Here is a 15,928-nt window from a genome sequence, read left to right on the forward strand (position 1 = left end):
AGTGAGGGCCGGGCGGAGGGCCAGGGGATGGTCTGCAAACCACTACAGGCTAAAGGAAAATGTGGCTTCAATACCTTCGGTGGTGATGGATGAACAACGCTCATGAGTAGTGGGGCAGTGGGGCAGCCGTGAGGCCTGCAATACGGAGACCATGCTCTTTGACACAGCCAGAGAAGCAGCAGCCAGTGCAGCTGTAAGTCTATCCTGATCCAGTAACCTGACCACGTCTCTTCATCTGCCAATGGAAAAGCTCCTGGCAGCCATGATTTACCCCTCTAAATATTTCACGCCTTTGTTGACATAAAAAAAAAAGTGGGGGAAAAAGTGGGAAGAAACATCAGAGAGGGATCAGAGCTCACAGACGCTTCAGGGTTTTCACAGAGGGGTGTCACAAATCAGGCTGCTACCAACCGAGAGGCACGAAGAGAGCAATGGCCGCCACCTCCCACCTCCCATTTCCCACCCTCTCTCTCTATCTCTCCCTCTCTCCCTCTCACTCTCTCTCTCTCTGGAACCTGTGACCAGAGGGAGGATTTATTGAAATACCTGAGAATTATTGCTGACAGTGTAGACTGTGGGTAGAGTCAGATTTACAGGTGACTGACTAGCCTTCAGCACACAGGCTAAGGGAGAGGATTCAGACTAGGCATTTCTGTGGCACAACCTGATTGAGTCGATGAGACAAAGACTACTATGCTACTAAGCCCCACAATTAAATGTTTTAATAGGCTAGTTTCTGGCAGAAGATAAAACTTGAATGATGAAATAGGCCGAGTTCAAGGGAAAGGGTTGTGACATTCAAAAGATTATAAAAGGGGAATTTAATTGACTACTGCACTGTACACTACACTATAGTCACTCTTCCTGTGTCACTCTTCCTGCGTTGTGCCACTCGTTCCGAAAAAACATCCCCAAGTCGACAACTGCACTGGGCACGTCGCCAACCGGTTGCTTCTCAAACAGTGTGTCTGAAATGCGAGCCCTCTGTAATCAATTAGAGTCACATGAGAACCCCAGCGTCCATGTTCACTAACTCATTTGGCATTGAACAGATACTGATAAAAGCCAAAGCTTTCAAACACAATGAAGTTGGCTGGATACACTAGTCCCAGCCGTGACTGCATATCACCAACAAGGCAACTGGCAAGGCAATAGGGACCGGTCCTGTGATTATTATGGGAAGTGTATTATTAGGAAGATATGCCTGACATTGCTGCAGTGAAATAGAGACACATGCGTCACTCTTGGAAACCCTATTCATAAATCCAGCGAGGGAATTCACTTTTTACCAGATGAGCACAAGAAAAAGAAAAAAGAAATATGGGCCTAGGGCCTAGAGCAAAAGTCATTATAGTGGCAGGACGACATTCATTCTCTGTAGAAGTAGGCTATTTCAAGACGTTGGCACTGCAGTACAACCAAGCCAGTCGGTTTAAGAATAAAATCAATGTCAGGGCAAAACAACAAAGAGACTGATTAACGAGAGGCCCAAAATAACACCTTCAAAAATCCAACCAATTGATTGGAGGACAAGTGATGATAACCCTAACAGCCAGGCCAAGGTTAAAATGACAAGTGTTGATGTTACCGTCAGGAACTGTTGCTAGGGGTTCTAGAGGTTAAACTGCTCATGCGTACAACTGCTAGAGCCGAAACAAAGTCACGAGAGAGCAGTAAATACTGGGACAGGTAATATTTCGACCTGGGGCTGATTACTCGTTCCTTTTTTTACCGAAGTTTGGTTAGTGTTAACCATTAACCCCCCTCAGCAAGCTGATCCTACCCTCTTGAGACGTTCCTTCCCAGGTTGCAAGTCGTAAAATGGATTTAAGATCCATCAGTAAAGCCTTAACATACAGAATGTTTTAAGTATTGGAGCTCTGGAGGGGGGGGAGGGGTGATGGCTGTGAAGATCGAATTTCGTAGCTCAAGACTAGGGTTGGGTACCGAAAATCGGTACCGGTAGGTACCGGTTACTTTACATTCGGTATGTACCCGTACCGAATCGCAAAGGAGATTTCGGTTCCTCATTTCGGTACTTTTCTAAAAAAAAAAAATCTTCCCCTGGTGTCCGGTGTCATGCAACAGTCAACCACACGTGACTTGAGTCGTGACGTGAGTGACATCGCCTGTTTCCAATTTCCAATCAGTGCGTGCGTGGTAGTGAGGTGAGCATGTGTGTTGAGAAGAAGAAGAGTGAGTTTATAGTAAGTGTAGTAATATAGTTAGTGATTGTATTATTGTATTGATTATCATCATAATAATCATAATCATATTATCTAATTTCGCTAGCTAGCCTAGCTACGAGGTCACCGAGAATGCCGAAGACCGCAATGAAGACCGCAATGAAGCGTTCTAAAGTGTGGCTGCATTTCACCCGACTCGATGAAAACAACGCGAAGTGCTCAAAATGTTTTAAATCATTCGTGTGTAAAGCAGGCAACACATCGAACTTGATGAAACACCTGACAACGCACGCGATACATTTAAGGGTAGAAGGGTGCTCTGTGTTTGACAGCTTGCGCAAGTTCACCCGCCCTTCGGCTGAGCAGCAAGCACCTCCGGAGAGGGGGAGGCGGAGATCGCCATTCCCATTGAGGATGATGATGACAGCATTTCCTCAGGTTAGTAATAATGTTTCCGTTTATTTATTTAAAGAGGGGGACAGTGGACATTCGCCCTCTATGATTTCTTGTTTTGTTTTATTTAACCAGGAAAGGGACGGGGGATTGAGAGATTAAACATGCAGGTAGGTAGGCCCAGGATGGATGGTGTTAGCTGGACTGGGGGAGGGGGAGTAGGGGGAGGGGTGTGTGGAGGTCAGGCAGACCGTCTGATCCGCACCCAAGCGACCCCAGGTGTCGTTATGTGGTACAGCATTCAAGAGGGTCCTATCCAAGACAGGCAGCAGCAAATATTTAGCTACAGTCAGTAACATTATTTAACCTATGTTTATATTGTTGGCTCAACAATGTAACTGTGGTTGTAGGTGTAACTGTGGTTGTAGGAGTAACTGTGGTTGTAACTGTGGTTGTAGGTGTAACTGTGGTTGTAACTGTGGTTGTAACTGTGGTTGTAACTGTGGTTGTAGGTGTAACTGTGGTTGTAACTGTGGTTGTAGGAGTAACTGTGGTTGTAGGTGTAACTGTGGTTGTAACTGTGGTTGTAGGTGTAACTGTGGTTGTAGGTGTAACTGTGGTTGTAACTGTGGTTGTAGGTGTAACTGTGGTTGTAGGTGTAACTGTGGTTGTAACTGTGGTTGTAGGTGTAACTGTGGTTGTAGGTGTAACTGTGGTTGTAACTGTGGTTGTAGGAGTAACTGTGGTTGTAACTGTGGTTGTAGGTGTAACTGTGGTTGTAGGTGTAACTGTGGTTGTAACTGTGGTTGTAGGTGTAACTGTGGTTGTAGGTGTAACTGTGGTTGTAGGTGTAACTGTGGTTGTAACTGTGGTTGTAGGTGTAACTGTGGTTGTAGGAGTAACTGTGGTTGTAGGTGTAACTGTGGTTGTAGGTGTAACTGTGGTTGTAGGAGTAACTGTGGTTATTGTGCCTCAGCAATAAAAAAGTGAAAAGCTGTTTAATGTTGTCGACCGTGTTATTATTATTATATATATATTATATATATTTTAAAAAAAATCAAAAGTACCGAATTAAGTACCGTTTTGGTACCGGTACCGTTTTTAAAGTATCGGTTAGTAACCGGTACCGGATAAAACCCAAACGATACCCAACCCTACTCAAGACAAGTCTGCACACCTTTTTTCTTGGCGTGTAACACATTCTAATCTTCATAACTCACGATGCGTTGACAGCTCTGTTCATTGACAATATCGTAACACTGAGATCCAAGAGAGAACCTGTAGGGCATGTTGCTATCCTGGCTCCTTCAACCCGTTGCACAAGTCACAGAGAACAATGACATCGTAAGGCAGCGAGAAGGCCCCTCGTCTTATCAAAAAGTTAAAACCTGTAATCTAGGCCTAGAGATTGTCGTTCTTTCTTTACGACGGTCGCATTGGGCTAGCCGCCACATGACAAAGGACCCATCTCTCCCTCAGCTGTGTTTGTCAACAGAGTGAGTGGATGTATATGTCAACCAATTTCCATCCACTTAGGTGGTCGCATTTCACCTTCACACATCCACATCTGAGCTTCTCTGAAAAGTGGTGTGACAAAAAAACTAAAAAGAAAAGTTCAAAAGCCATTAGATGGATTCATGCCAAACAGCGACCCAAGCACACGACTGGCTAGTGGCTATTGAACATTCCTCATGCCTGAAGGACACACTAGTTAATATGAACATAAAAGAGTTGTGGATTAAGCTAACCCTACAGAGGGAAATAGCCTAGACTGAAACATACCTGCCATACTTCACATTTCCACACCACATGTGGAGCAAAACATCGCAACTTGACTCCCCTAGGAGTCCCCTAATGTGTTGAAAGGCGACGAATGCCAATGACAAATAAGAAAGAAAAAAATCTACTGACCATGCCCGTTCACATAACGGATGAGACATCAGACATTGAGATTCAATTTGTGAGGTGAACTAGCCTAATGAGGAAAAGCAGTAGGCCAGGCCTACAGAGACCACATGACACGACACTATGCTGACTAACTTGCTGTGTAGAACTGGGCGCTGAGACAAAGCCAACTTTGGCAAAAATACCTTCACTCTACACTTGTGCCTATGGGTCTGTCCCTGCAGCACCCTTCTGTACCCCCTAGCGCCCCTAATGCCCCCCAGCTTGGATATTCATAACCGGCATTGCTTCCATGGCTTTATATAACCCTCTATCTGGCAACAGTACTCTAGGTCTCGGTGTGGAAAGGCAAGAGGAAAAAAAACTAATTTTCAAGCCTTACAAGACCATAAATAAAATACAAGCTACTCTCTAGTGAACAAGGACACCGTTTCATACAGACAGGTCTGAGAAAAACGTAATGTCACAAAACATATGTGACACAACACAGTAGTCAGGCGCCTCAGTACGGGAAAAGAGGTGAAACTGATACCATGACCAAGTAGCTGATCTAGGCTAATGAAATTGTGTGGAAGCAGAAAAAAAAAAAGAAAAAAAAAAGGAAAAGAGAGCCGATTTCTTTTAGATTCCGGCCTCTCTCTAAACCCAGCCTAATCCGAAAGGTTAAAAAGAGGGGACCGCTAATCCTTCCTACTTTCTCCGATGTGTATGCCTGCAGATTTGAGGTAGGTAAGAGTAGGCTACATGGCTTAAGAGCGAGGGACTCCAATCTGTGTGCCCGTTTGAAAAGTGAAGACATCGGAACGACGAGTCAACAATACCCGACAACAAACAAACTCAACCCCCTTTTTTCGTGTGTGCTCACAGTTATCACCACTCTGATCAGTTTTTTTGGCGGCATTTGTCTCCCCTCAAAAGCTCTTTGGTCTTTCATCATCAGAAATCTATGAGCATCGAAGGCAATCAAGTATTTTTAAACACACGCCGCCGGGTTTGTTTAACATAGCAGAGTCAATATTAATAGAGTGCAAGCAGCAGAGGTTTACACTCAGAGCGGCCCGCTCCCCCCTGCCATGGTTAATGATTGACCCGAGGAGCTCTGGTAGGTGGGTCGGCTTGGTGGAGATAAAGAGGACCTCTGCCAGGCGGAGATCAGTGGTCCGGGGTCGGACCAAGCCGCAAACTAAGGGGGGTTGGAAGGCATCACTGTGAAATAAGATATCTTGCCATCCAATTTAAAGGCCTAGGGTACCTATTGATCATAATGTAAGCCTTCTCACACAGTAGGCCTGTCAGTCACACCAAAGTGTTTGACGACTTTAACATAATAGCTGACATGTCCTTGTGTAAATGTAGACGATTCTTTCATCTATGTAGAAACAATGGTAGCCGGATCACATTACAAAGCCTAGTGACTCCCATTCTGCAAACTGTTCCATCTCATGAGAATACAAAATGCAGGTCTATAGGGTAAAGGTGACCTCACTCCCCACAAATCACGCAGGCAGACCACTATCTAGCCTACGTACACTTTCTACCAATTAATGAGCTCCGTCTCTGAGGCATTTTGCCATCATGGTTCAGGAGAGACACGACCATATGCTAGGCCCCATCTCCACAGTTGTGTTTCCATTAGGGCTGCAACTAACGATTATTTTGGTAGTCGACTAATCTGTCGATTATTTTTGCGATTAGTCGCGATTAGTCGTGTGGCTTTTCGCTGTGCGTAAATGGCGACGCAGAAGCATAAATCCGGCTTAACTAGCTATCTAACCTAACGTTACGCCAAGCTACAGCTGCTCACAGAGCTAGTTGATTGGCTAGCTAGCATTGCTGGCTAGACTACAGACAGCTCACGTTAGTAGGCTACGCTTGGCGCTGTTTATCTTACAGACAGCTCGCTGGTGGACTCAACATAATTGAAAGAGCATTCACTTATCAAGCATCATTCATGATCATCCACCATGACTACCTGGTATTTTAATAGTGACCACCCCTCACTTCATTTCATCTCGCGTTCTCCTGGCTTCAACATGGAAAACCCCTGCTACGTAACGTTACATACAAGCGCCTCTGTCTGTCACACGCGTGCCACAGGGCAAATAAATTAATAGCACAAACGCTCATAGCATGTACAGCCCTGTCCATGAGACGTTGTTTTCCAACATGTAACAGTAAAGCTAACATAAACATTACGACCCTAACAATATAACATTAGCCAGTTGGCTAACAACGTTAGCTAAAACTTACCCAGCTGATTCTTGCATGGCTCCCGTAAAAAAAAAAAGTTTTTTTTTTTTATATACGATTAGTCGACACTAATATTCCACGTCGACGAGTTTTTATGGTCGACGTCGTCGATTATGTCGACTAATCGTTGCAGCCCTAGTTTCCATGGCAGTTTGGTGTGATGCAGTGGCTCATTACAGACACCACAACCAGAGGTCCAGGAGGGAGAACACCACAGCTGATCTGGACACGGAGGAATGAACATGAGAAAACACCAGAAAATTAAACTACGACACAACCTTGCTCGCCTTGCACATCCGTGAGGTAAACAGCTGGTTGTTCCAACCTCCAAACAGTCTATGAATGTTTGATGTTATAAACCACATTTCTACTGCAGCAAACACTGTACAAAACCAAAATAAATATGAGGAAAGTATGAGGAAATCAATCATTGAAGAAATTCACCAAAGTACTGGTAATGAGCTACAGTAGATGCAGTTTTGAGAAGCAGCTGAACTGTCATTCATTTGCTGTCCTGTCTGTTTCGTGTTCACCCTGTTGCCCAGAGGGCTAACCCCATCTGCTACATCATCCTTTTCCTCTCTTACCCTGATGGACGTTTCATGATGCTTGGACGCAGTGACCTCATCCTGATTAGTTGTCACACAACTAGTTCTGCTGGTAGTGGGATCATGTAATATTCTCATCCGTCAAAACATTACGTCAGTGCTTATATTCTGTAAGTGACGATGATTGTTGGTTAATGAAAACATTTTTTATAGTTTCCTCCTATGCAAATCCTCAAAATTTGAGTATTTGCAATTTGACAAAAAAGTGAATATGGCAGTTGAGGAGGCTCTCTCTCCCTGTTCTCTCCCTCCCTGGCCTTGTTGTTACAAAAGTGGATTCGTACTCTGAGCCTGTACAAACTCCATTGGATTAAGATTATGTAAATAGCCAGCCACTGTAGAAAATCATAATTCTCTAGGACAAACCGAAGAGCTTCTCTGAAGACCAAGTGCCTTGAAGGTGATGACATCCTATCACTCACTCACTCCTTTCCACCCATAAGAGTGACACCAAACAATCTAAGGATGGTCATTTCTGTGTACTCACCTGGAGCCATTTCATACGCTATGCATTATGAAGCCCAGTCATATGAACGCATTTCTGAACACATCCGTGTCCTCACCACAATGACGACATGTTCTCAGAAGTCTCCCCCAGTTGCCATCTTATTGACACATGCAACCACAGAGGCGGTGGGTTGACAGATACTGTTTGATGGTGAGTAAATTCTGTGGAACAGCCGACTCATACTTAATCCTTTTGAAGAGACTTTAAAACTAATCAACATGTGTGCATGCCCCCACAGATCAACTCGCAATTTGAATTAAGTCCTCATCACTTTAAAACTGGCTTAACTGCACCTGTGGAATGCTCCACACTCTTGCTTGCTGGCTGGCTTTCTTTTAGGCCACATTGATTACAGAGGGTTCTGCCACCCCCCTCTGAGCCTCCCTCTGCCACCTCTCCCACACTGCTGAGACTGTGACATTTACCCTGTGCAAACCTGAGCCACAGAAACAGACAAACGTTTCTGTTTGTGTACAGATGACTCTGGGCAGGCAGACTCCCAGTGGCCTGGCCACTGCCAGCAGTCAGGTAGAGAATCAGCACCTAGACAAGACACACCCCCACTTCACTGTCTCCTGCAGGTTGGAGTGTCAAACTTACAAAGACATTGGCAACCATTTTAAAAGACGCAAAGGGCTCTTCGATGGCGAGAGGGTATACTGAGAGGGTGAGATGGTGAGAGGGTGAGATGGTCAGAGGGTATACTGGCAATGGCCAGAATCATGAGAAAGTTCACTTCATCCAAAACCTTAAAGTGAATCCAAGTGAAAAACACTGTAGGAGGTCATGGGCAGCTAAGAGGGAATTCATTCCACTACACCTACCGTCCCTAATTGCCCCCAAATTTTGATCAGATTTACAAGATTACAATCTCCCTCGCCGACACAGAGGTAACAGTGCCATACTAAGAATCTGAATCTAATTGTTAACAAAGATCTTAATCTGTGCCTAAGACTCAGGATATTGAACACATATTTTCAGGAGGAGTTGCAAAGAAGTAAGGCCTATGTTTTAATAAAGACCGCCTCTTCCAAAAACATTTCCCTACTTCGAAATAGGCTTTGGGGGAGTAAATATCTTTCAGTTTCCAGCTACTCGCCGGTTGTTTGTCAATTCACTTTTAGTGGGAAAATTGACCATTGTTTAGCCTAGCCAAATGGTTGATGTTACAAACTGAGAACGCAAAGATAAATTCTGTGCGATAGAGGCCCATTGCCAAACCATAATGGACAGATAAATATAGAGTATAAATCAGAGTAACAACTGGCCGTGGGCACAACACCACATCATGGAAGGACTCAAGACAATGGTTGTCAACGGGCCAGGCAAAGTATTAGGATATAGGCCTACTGTGACATACCTTTAAGATACTTTAGTTCAGTACCATGATGCCCTTTCATCGTTGACTGTGCAGCCAGAGGCTGGGGAGACTAGGCCTGAGTGTCAGCCAATCAGTGCACTACCCCCTTGGTTGTTCAGGTCTAGAGATAGAATCTAGGCCTACAGCTAGACCACATCATGTGTTTGTTTACTCAAATATATGGATCGTTCGATTACAATCTGAGTGACAAAAGTTTGTTTGTTTCAACCCTAAACATTGAAATTAGCCGACTGATGTCCCAGTGATGGTAAACAATTCCACTGAATGCATGAATGCCTTTCAACATTAGGTGTCAGGAATTTCATGTTTTGACCACAAGTGGCAAAGCCTAATCACTCTTCATCGTCTCACACTCATGAGCACTACAAATATTTGTAGATAAGAAACCATAACACAATTGTTTAATTATGTGTTAATAAGTGAAGTTATTTACCAGCTAAACAAATATGTCTTGTTGACTTATAATTAACCACAGCCAAAATATGCCAATGAGATGCCAGTATTCATCCAACCCGACTGTAAAGTTAATGTGCTATAGGCTAAAACTCCTACAGTCTAAATCTAACCCTAAACTAGTTCAGTGTTATGGAAGAATACAATGTTATTTGACAAATATGGGTTGTTTGTTTTTGAATAGGCCATGTCAAAACTGTACCCCCTCCAATAGGCATACATCATGTTTACAAAACTATATATATGTAATACATATACCACTGTCATTACACTGTCATTAAACTTGCGAAGAGGTTGTTCGACTGTCTGGGAGAAGTTGAACCATTTGAAGAACCCTTTTGGGACAGCTGAACAACCCCTGAAACCCTTTTTGTGCATTAAATTTACAATTTGCCCACTTTACTCAGATCAAGTGTTATACTTCATAGCACATACACGCCTCCTAGTATCCTTACATAGTATGACGATGATAATAATACACAGGAACACATTTGGGGAAAGTGATGCTAAAGCGACATGGATGCAGCAGCGTTGAGGGGGCGGAAAACATAACACCTATTTGCTCACAACACACATGCACTACAGGAGAATAAACACACGCTTGCACTATCATGAAAACAACTCAAACACAGTCAGAGGAAATGAGTATAGACACTGTTTAAAATGGAATTAAAAACATTACCTTTGGAATATAAGGATTTGGGGGAATTCAGATCGAGATCCGCGCTGAGAAGGGATATGAAATCAGAGGGCATCGCAATGCCTCTGAGTAGGAGGGGAAACCGGACACCCTCAGTATTGAAACGTCGCTGAGCTAGAGCAAGCTAGCAAGAATACATATCTCTCTGTCACACAATGAATGGGGAACAAATATTCCGAGAACAAACAAAAAGCGAATTGACACATTCGTCTAAGTTGAATGAGCCGTGTTGTGTGTGTCGCCAGCCTGTCCGACCAGCTCCTCTCCACCGTTAGATGCGTGCTTCTCTAATGAGTCTCGTTGGTCTATTTTCTCCACAGACACGCCCCCGTGACGCAGACACGCCCCCGTGACGCAGACACGCCAGCCCAGAGACACTGGACAAGAATCTCTCACATGATAGCAAGGCCTACAGCGACTCAGGAAAGAACCATAGCAGAGAAGTGAAATAGAGAGTATCAGAAAAACCACCCTAATTCAGAGCTGCCATAGACACAAGCTTTCACTTATATGCATTTTACAATTGCATTTATTGACTGATTGAGCCTATTCTCTTTTCAATTATGCACAAGCAATTGGAATGCCTATGACCTAGATGGTGACAGGAACACTGCAATCAGACTGAAACCATAGCTTTCAACCACACAGACAAACTTACTTTAACCTTGTGAGAATATCAGAGTATAGGTATGCTGACACGAGATGCTTATGTTCATTGTGGTTGTTCTTCTCTAATTGCTAGTAAAACACAGGAGATTTATTAAAAGCTTAAGCTGATTAGTGGCCTGGGGTAGTCCAGTGGTCTAGCACCACGGTCTACAGTGCACACACATACCCATGTCGGCATGCGTTCGAATCCAGCCCATACCCTGCTAACATACCTTCTTCTCCTTACTTCACTGTATCTGTCTAATAAAATGTACAAATATGAGTGGGACTGCCCCACTCAGAAAAAATAACCTTTAAAAAAATGTATTCTCTATACAACGCAAGAGATTCAAGATTCTAGGATTTGCTAGATGGTCTGATGATCTGACCAGAATCACAAATTGCAGTCTTATATTTATACAACATAGCCACTCCTACCAGGTCATGCCAACATGAAACAGATTCTGAACTTTGAAACATAAAAGCTCTGTTACATCAGGTTTTTATAACATTATGATGAACAGAGATGAATGTTGATTCACATAGGAATTTGCATAGTTAATAGTAAACACAGTAGGGAATTTCCCACCACATCATCATATCAAATGCAAACCACTTGCAACATGACATTGCACATACAGGATCATGATGTGATTCCCTGAGTGACATGCAGTAAAATGCAAAAAATTATAGTCAGGGCATATATTGACTTTGGAGAGCTTCCCCACAGGGAAGATAGACCACCCGTTGAATGAAGTCACCTGAGATTATTATAGTATCTATTCACACACACAGAATTCAAAAACAAAATGCCTTACAATGCAATGGTCAATGGCAAGAGGCAAACTTTAGCAGTGAGATTATTAGCGAAACCTGTTTAAACTGTCATGTAGCATATGTGCATTGATATACTACAAATGTTGTTTTTAGATGGTACTGTATGTGAGACTTGTAACGCTCCATCCTTGTCACATGCACCTTTTAGAAAGTAAGTTTGAGATTTATAAAGATATTTTAAAGGCTGGTCATTTGACACTTTACACTGACTGCTGTCATGTATGAATCAAATGAATCTAATCACTACACCCACCACCACCTGCATTTTAAAATAGCCTTTCACGTGCCACAGTCTATATCAGAGTTTGATAATTACTGAGTTAATAAAGAGCAAATGTTTCGTCAGCTGTTTCTAATTGACGAGCTCATTACCCTTTCTATAAAAAGAAATGAAAACGGAAAAAGAAACTTCAAACGGCCCGGTGCCTCTGTGTTTATGGCCCTGTCCTTGGGATTTAATTTCTTTATTGGTAGCCTTTGATTTAGTCGATAACGGTCCCGATACTTTCCATTCTGAATATCATCACGTGTCCCCCATAGTGGAAATCACTGTTAATCTGGTTCCCTAAAGACTAAAGAGCATGTGAGGTTAAGACAATCTAACGCCGGAGGAGAGCCTACTTGAGATCAGCAATAAAAAGCATGTCCCCTCTGTTGACCAATTAAAACTCCTGCATACAAAATACCACCAACAAAAACGATACACTCTAGGCATATTTGAAATTATATAATGTACCAAATTATTCACTAGTTAGATAACAAACCCAAAAGTGTTGTCATCATGCACTATGTTATAACCTTACCGCAATTTACCCTCTGGGAGAAGCATTAATGAGAGCAGTTTGCCACGGGCAGATTAATATTAACTCTTTAGAAACTCGAGTGAGTTCACGAAATGAAGCCTCAACTTCCAAGAGCTCTCCATAATAAAAATACAATGCTGTTTAATCATTTATATGGTCATGTGAATATGAGCAGCAATGTTAATAGGTCAGGTCTTTGATTTTAGCATCTTATTTAGAGGTACTGTAGCAAGGTAGATGTTATACACAAATATACTTTTTTATTTTACCCGTGGCCCTCTTGTTTTTAGTCTTTTTTACAAGCACCCGGGGAGCCCCCCCATCCTAAATTTCGTTGTATGGTACCTGTACTGTATTAATGACAATAAAGACCATTAATTCATTCATTCATTCAAGATCAGGACAGTAAAATAAACAATTAACAACCACTTTCTATGAACTTCACCGCCCTCTAGCGTTTAAACCAGAAATGGCCAACCTCATCTGAGCCAAATACTATTAGCCTACTCATTAACACACATCATTACATATCTCTATTGAGCTTCGCAATGAATTCGTCAGTGAAATACAAAAGTCAAAATTGCTCTCGGATATTCTTTCCGTCTATTAATTATGTTTTGAAAGGGTACAAATGCCAAATGTAATCCAACTGCGTAAATTGTGCGCCATTTCAACACCGCTAAAAAGTCATGTTTTTGGATGCGTTCGTAAACACGCTCTGGAAATCTGATCAGCACTCATGGAGTGCCTCTTGTCCAATCAAACTTTGTGACGTTGAACCCAGTGTGCGCTCCGGCGTTCTCAAAGCAAATTCACAAACGCAGTCTTCGTCATTGGACCCCCCACGCACGACATGAAGGATTCTGGGATAGTGGAGAACTGACAGACAGTCAGCTCCGTAAAAGTATTGTATTTTGAATTACATTTACCCACAAAAATGCCGGAGTTAGCGGTTGAAAATGTTGTCGTCCACCCATTGGTGCTTTTGAGTGTGGTGGATCATTTTAACAGGTAACAACGATCTGAATTACCTTGTTGCCAGTTGTGCGTGTATGAAAATATGTGGACTCATTGTTGCCTCGGCTAGCTAACAGCTAAGGCTAACACAGTAGCTAGCTAGCGTAGACATAACGCGTCTGTCTTGTAAGATAAGCCTGCATGACTTGCTACATTTACTACGAATTTGTTGATTCGTGGAAATTAGTAGCTAATTTGTTTGTCATATTTCTTTTCATCAGAATCGGAAAAATTGGAAGTCAGAAAAGGGTTGTGGGTGTGCTGCTCGGCTCATGGCACAAGAAGGTACTTGATGTGTCCAACAGCTTTGCAGGTGAGTTTCCCCTTTAAGTTCTACAATCACTTCTACATCCAAGTCATGCCCGTCCACTTCCTCTTCATCGGGCTTGACGGTGCCACTCTGCTTTCTTCGCAGTGCCGTTTGATGAAGACGACAAGGATGATACGGTGTGGTTCCTGGACCATGACTACTTGGAAAACATGTACAACATGTTCAAGAAAGTCAATGGTAATTGTCCTGACTGACTACCAGTAGACCTACAGATTTTGACATTATACTGCATTTGATTTTCCATACAAAGTACACCATCCTTTCATGCATATACATTTAATATTTTTCCACTATTTCAGCAAGAGAAAGAATAGTTGGATGGTATCACACGGGTCCAAAACTACACAAGAACGACATCGCCATCAATGAACTCGTAAAGCAGTATTGTACCAATTCTGTAAGTAATGTTAAATGTATGGGAGTGGGAAATAATGGGTTGGTTTCATGGACGCAGAGTAGGACTAATCCTAGACTAAAAAGCATCCTCAATAGAGATTTTCCATCTCAAGTGTGATTTAATCCTGGACTAGGCCTTGTCTGTGAATGCATGTATTGCATAGAATAGCAGTGATCTCACTTGCCAATTACCACTAATATGAATAGTTCACACATTTACATGTTATATATATTATAATGCATTATTTTATTTTATTTTTTAAAGGTCTTAGTCATCATTGATGTGAAACCCAAAGACCTTGGTTTACCCACAGAGGGCTACATATCTGTGGAGGAGGTGCATGATGTAAGTACAGAAGGATGAATGGACTAATGATTGTACACACAGGCATATGGTTTTACACATGTCAACTTCTTGAAATAAATCACCTTGGGTCTGACGGTAATTACACTTTGTGTTTAGGATGGGACTCCCACATCTAAGACATTTGAACATGTGACCAGTGAGATTGGTGCTGAGGAGGCAGAGGAAGTGGGTGTGGAGCATTTACTCAGGTAAAACAGCAAAGCCATACTTGTGGACAAGGTGCTCACAATCTACTCATACTTTTAAAAGACAGAGACCAGTCTTGTCCCCCGCCCCCCACCCCCAAAAAAGTGAATCTGGTTGACGAAGAAAAGAGGTCTTTGGGGGGGAAACAGTTTTATGTTTTTCTTTGTCTTTACAGAGACATCAAGGACACAACGGTTGGCACCCTGTCCCAACGCATCACCAACCAGGTGCACGGCCTGAAGGGACTCAACATCAAGTTACTGGACATCAAAACCTATCTGGAGAAAGTCACCGCGGGCAAGCTCCCCATCAACCACCAGATCGTCTACCACCTGCAGGATGTCTTCAACCTGCTGCCGGACGTCAACCTCCAGGAGTTCATCAAGGCCTTCTACCTCAAGACTAACGACCAGATGCTGGTGGTCTACCTGGCCTCGCTCATCCGCTCGGTGGTGGCGCTTCACAACCTCATCAACAACAAGATCGCCAACCGAGACGCCGAGAAGAAGGAGGGGCAGGAGAAAGACGACAGCAAGAAGGAGAAGAAAGGAGAGGACAAGGAAAAAGACAAGGACAAGGAGAAAGAGAAGGGAGACGCCAAGAAAGACGATAAGAAGGAAAAGAAATGAGGATGTGCTATAACTGTATGGACTGATATGATTTTGGCTACAATAGAAATGATGTTTGTATCCGTTCACCCCTCCTGTTATTGTATACAGGTGTGGTCGGACTCTGTATTTATCTTTTTTGATAAAGAAGACCTCTCGTTTTCTGTTTTGATTAAAAGTGGGAAGGGAATTAAAGTTAACCCGTGTTGTTCTTGTATCTTATTATAATGCTGCCCAGTACATGGTTCCTGTTGACAGAATTCCAGATAGCTATGGTTCAACAAACATTAGACAACATTAGAATTATCTTAATATCTATCATCATATCTTGACTCACATATTGGTACAAGT

The 15,928-nt window shown here is 42.9% G+C and overlaps 2 protein-coding genes across 2 annotated transcripts in view; one reads left to right on the forward strand and one right to left on the reverse strand.

Moving 5' to 3' along the window:
• Positions 1-10,439, reverse strand: part of nfat5b (nuclear factor of activated T cells 5b) — a gene marked incomplete at its 5' end in the record, with an annotated part of 42,652 nt that extends 32,213 nt beyond the window's left edge. The window contains one exon of the mRNA XM_080532933.1: positions 10,367-10,439. Coding sequence (XP_080389059.1) covers positions 10,367-10,439 — 73 coding nt within the window. The remainder of the gene's footprint in view (positions 1-10,366) is intronic.
• A 3,092-nt stretch (positions 10,440-13,531) lies between these two features.
• On the forward strand, positions 13,532-15,777 carry psmd7 (proteasome 26S subunit, non-ATPase 7). The gene is made up of 7 exons (XM_080550345.1): positions 13,532-13,683; positions 13,911-14,002; positions 14,105-14,197; positions 14,320-14,417; positions 14,682-14,762; positions 14,880-14,971; positions 15,145-15,777. Exons 1-7 carry the CDS (start codon positions 13,610-13,612, stop codon positions 15,596-15,598), a joined length of 984 nt encoding a protein of 327 aa, XP_080406471.1. The 5' UTR covers positions 13,532-13,609; the 3' UTR covers positions 15,599-15,777.
• The last annotated feature ends 151 nt before the right edge of the window (positions 15,778-15,928 follow it).

The sequence above is a fragment of the Nansenia antarctica genome, assembly GCF_963989245.1.
Source record: "Nansenia antarctica genome assembly, chromosome: 1".
NCBI lineage: Eukaryota > Metazoa > Chordata > Actinopteri > Argentiniformes > Microstomatidae > Nansenia > Nansenia antarctica.

What these genes read in the sequence shown, in the direction of transcription:
- psmd7 (XM_080550345.1), top strand. Translation starts at nt 13,610, where the DNA reads ATGCCGGAGTTAGCGGTTGAAAATGTTGTCGTCCACCCATTGGTGCTT. An exon ending in GTGGTGGATCATTTTAACAG is followed by an intron (nt 13,684 to 13,910) that starts GTAACAACGATC and finishes TCTTTTCATCAG; the next exon opens with AATCGGAAAAATTGGAAGTC. An exon ending in CTGTGGAGGAGGTGCATGAT is followed by an intron (nt 14,763 to 14,879) that starts GTAAGTACAGAA and finishes CTTTGTGTTTAG; the next exon opens with GATGGGACTCCCACATCTAA.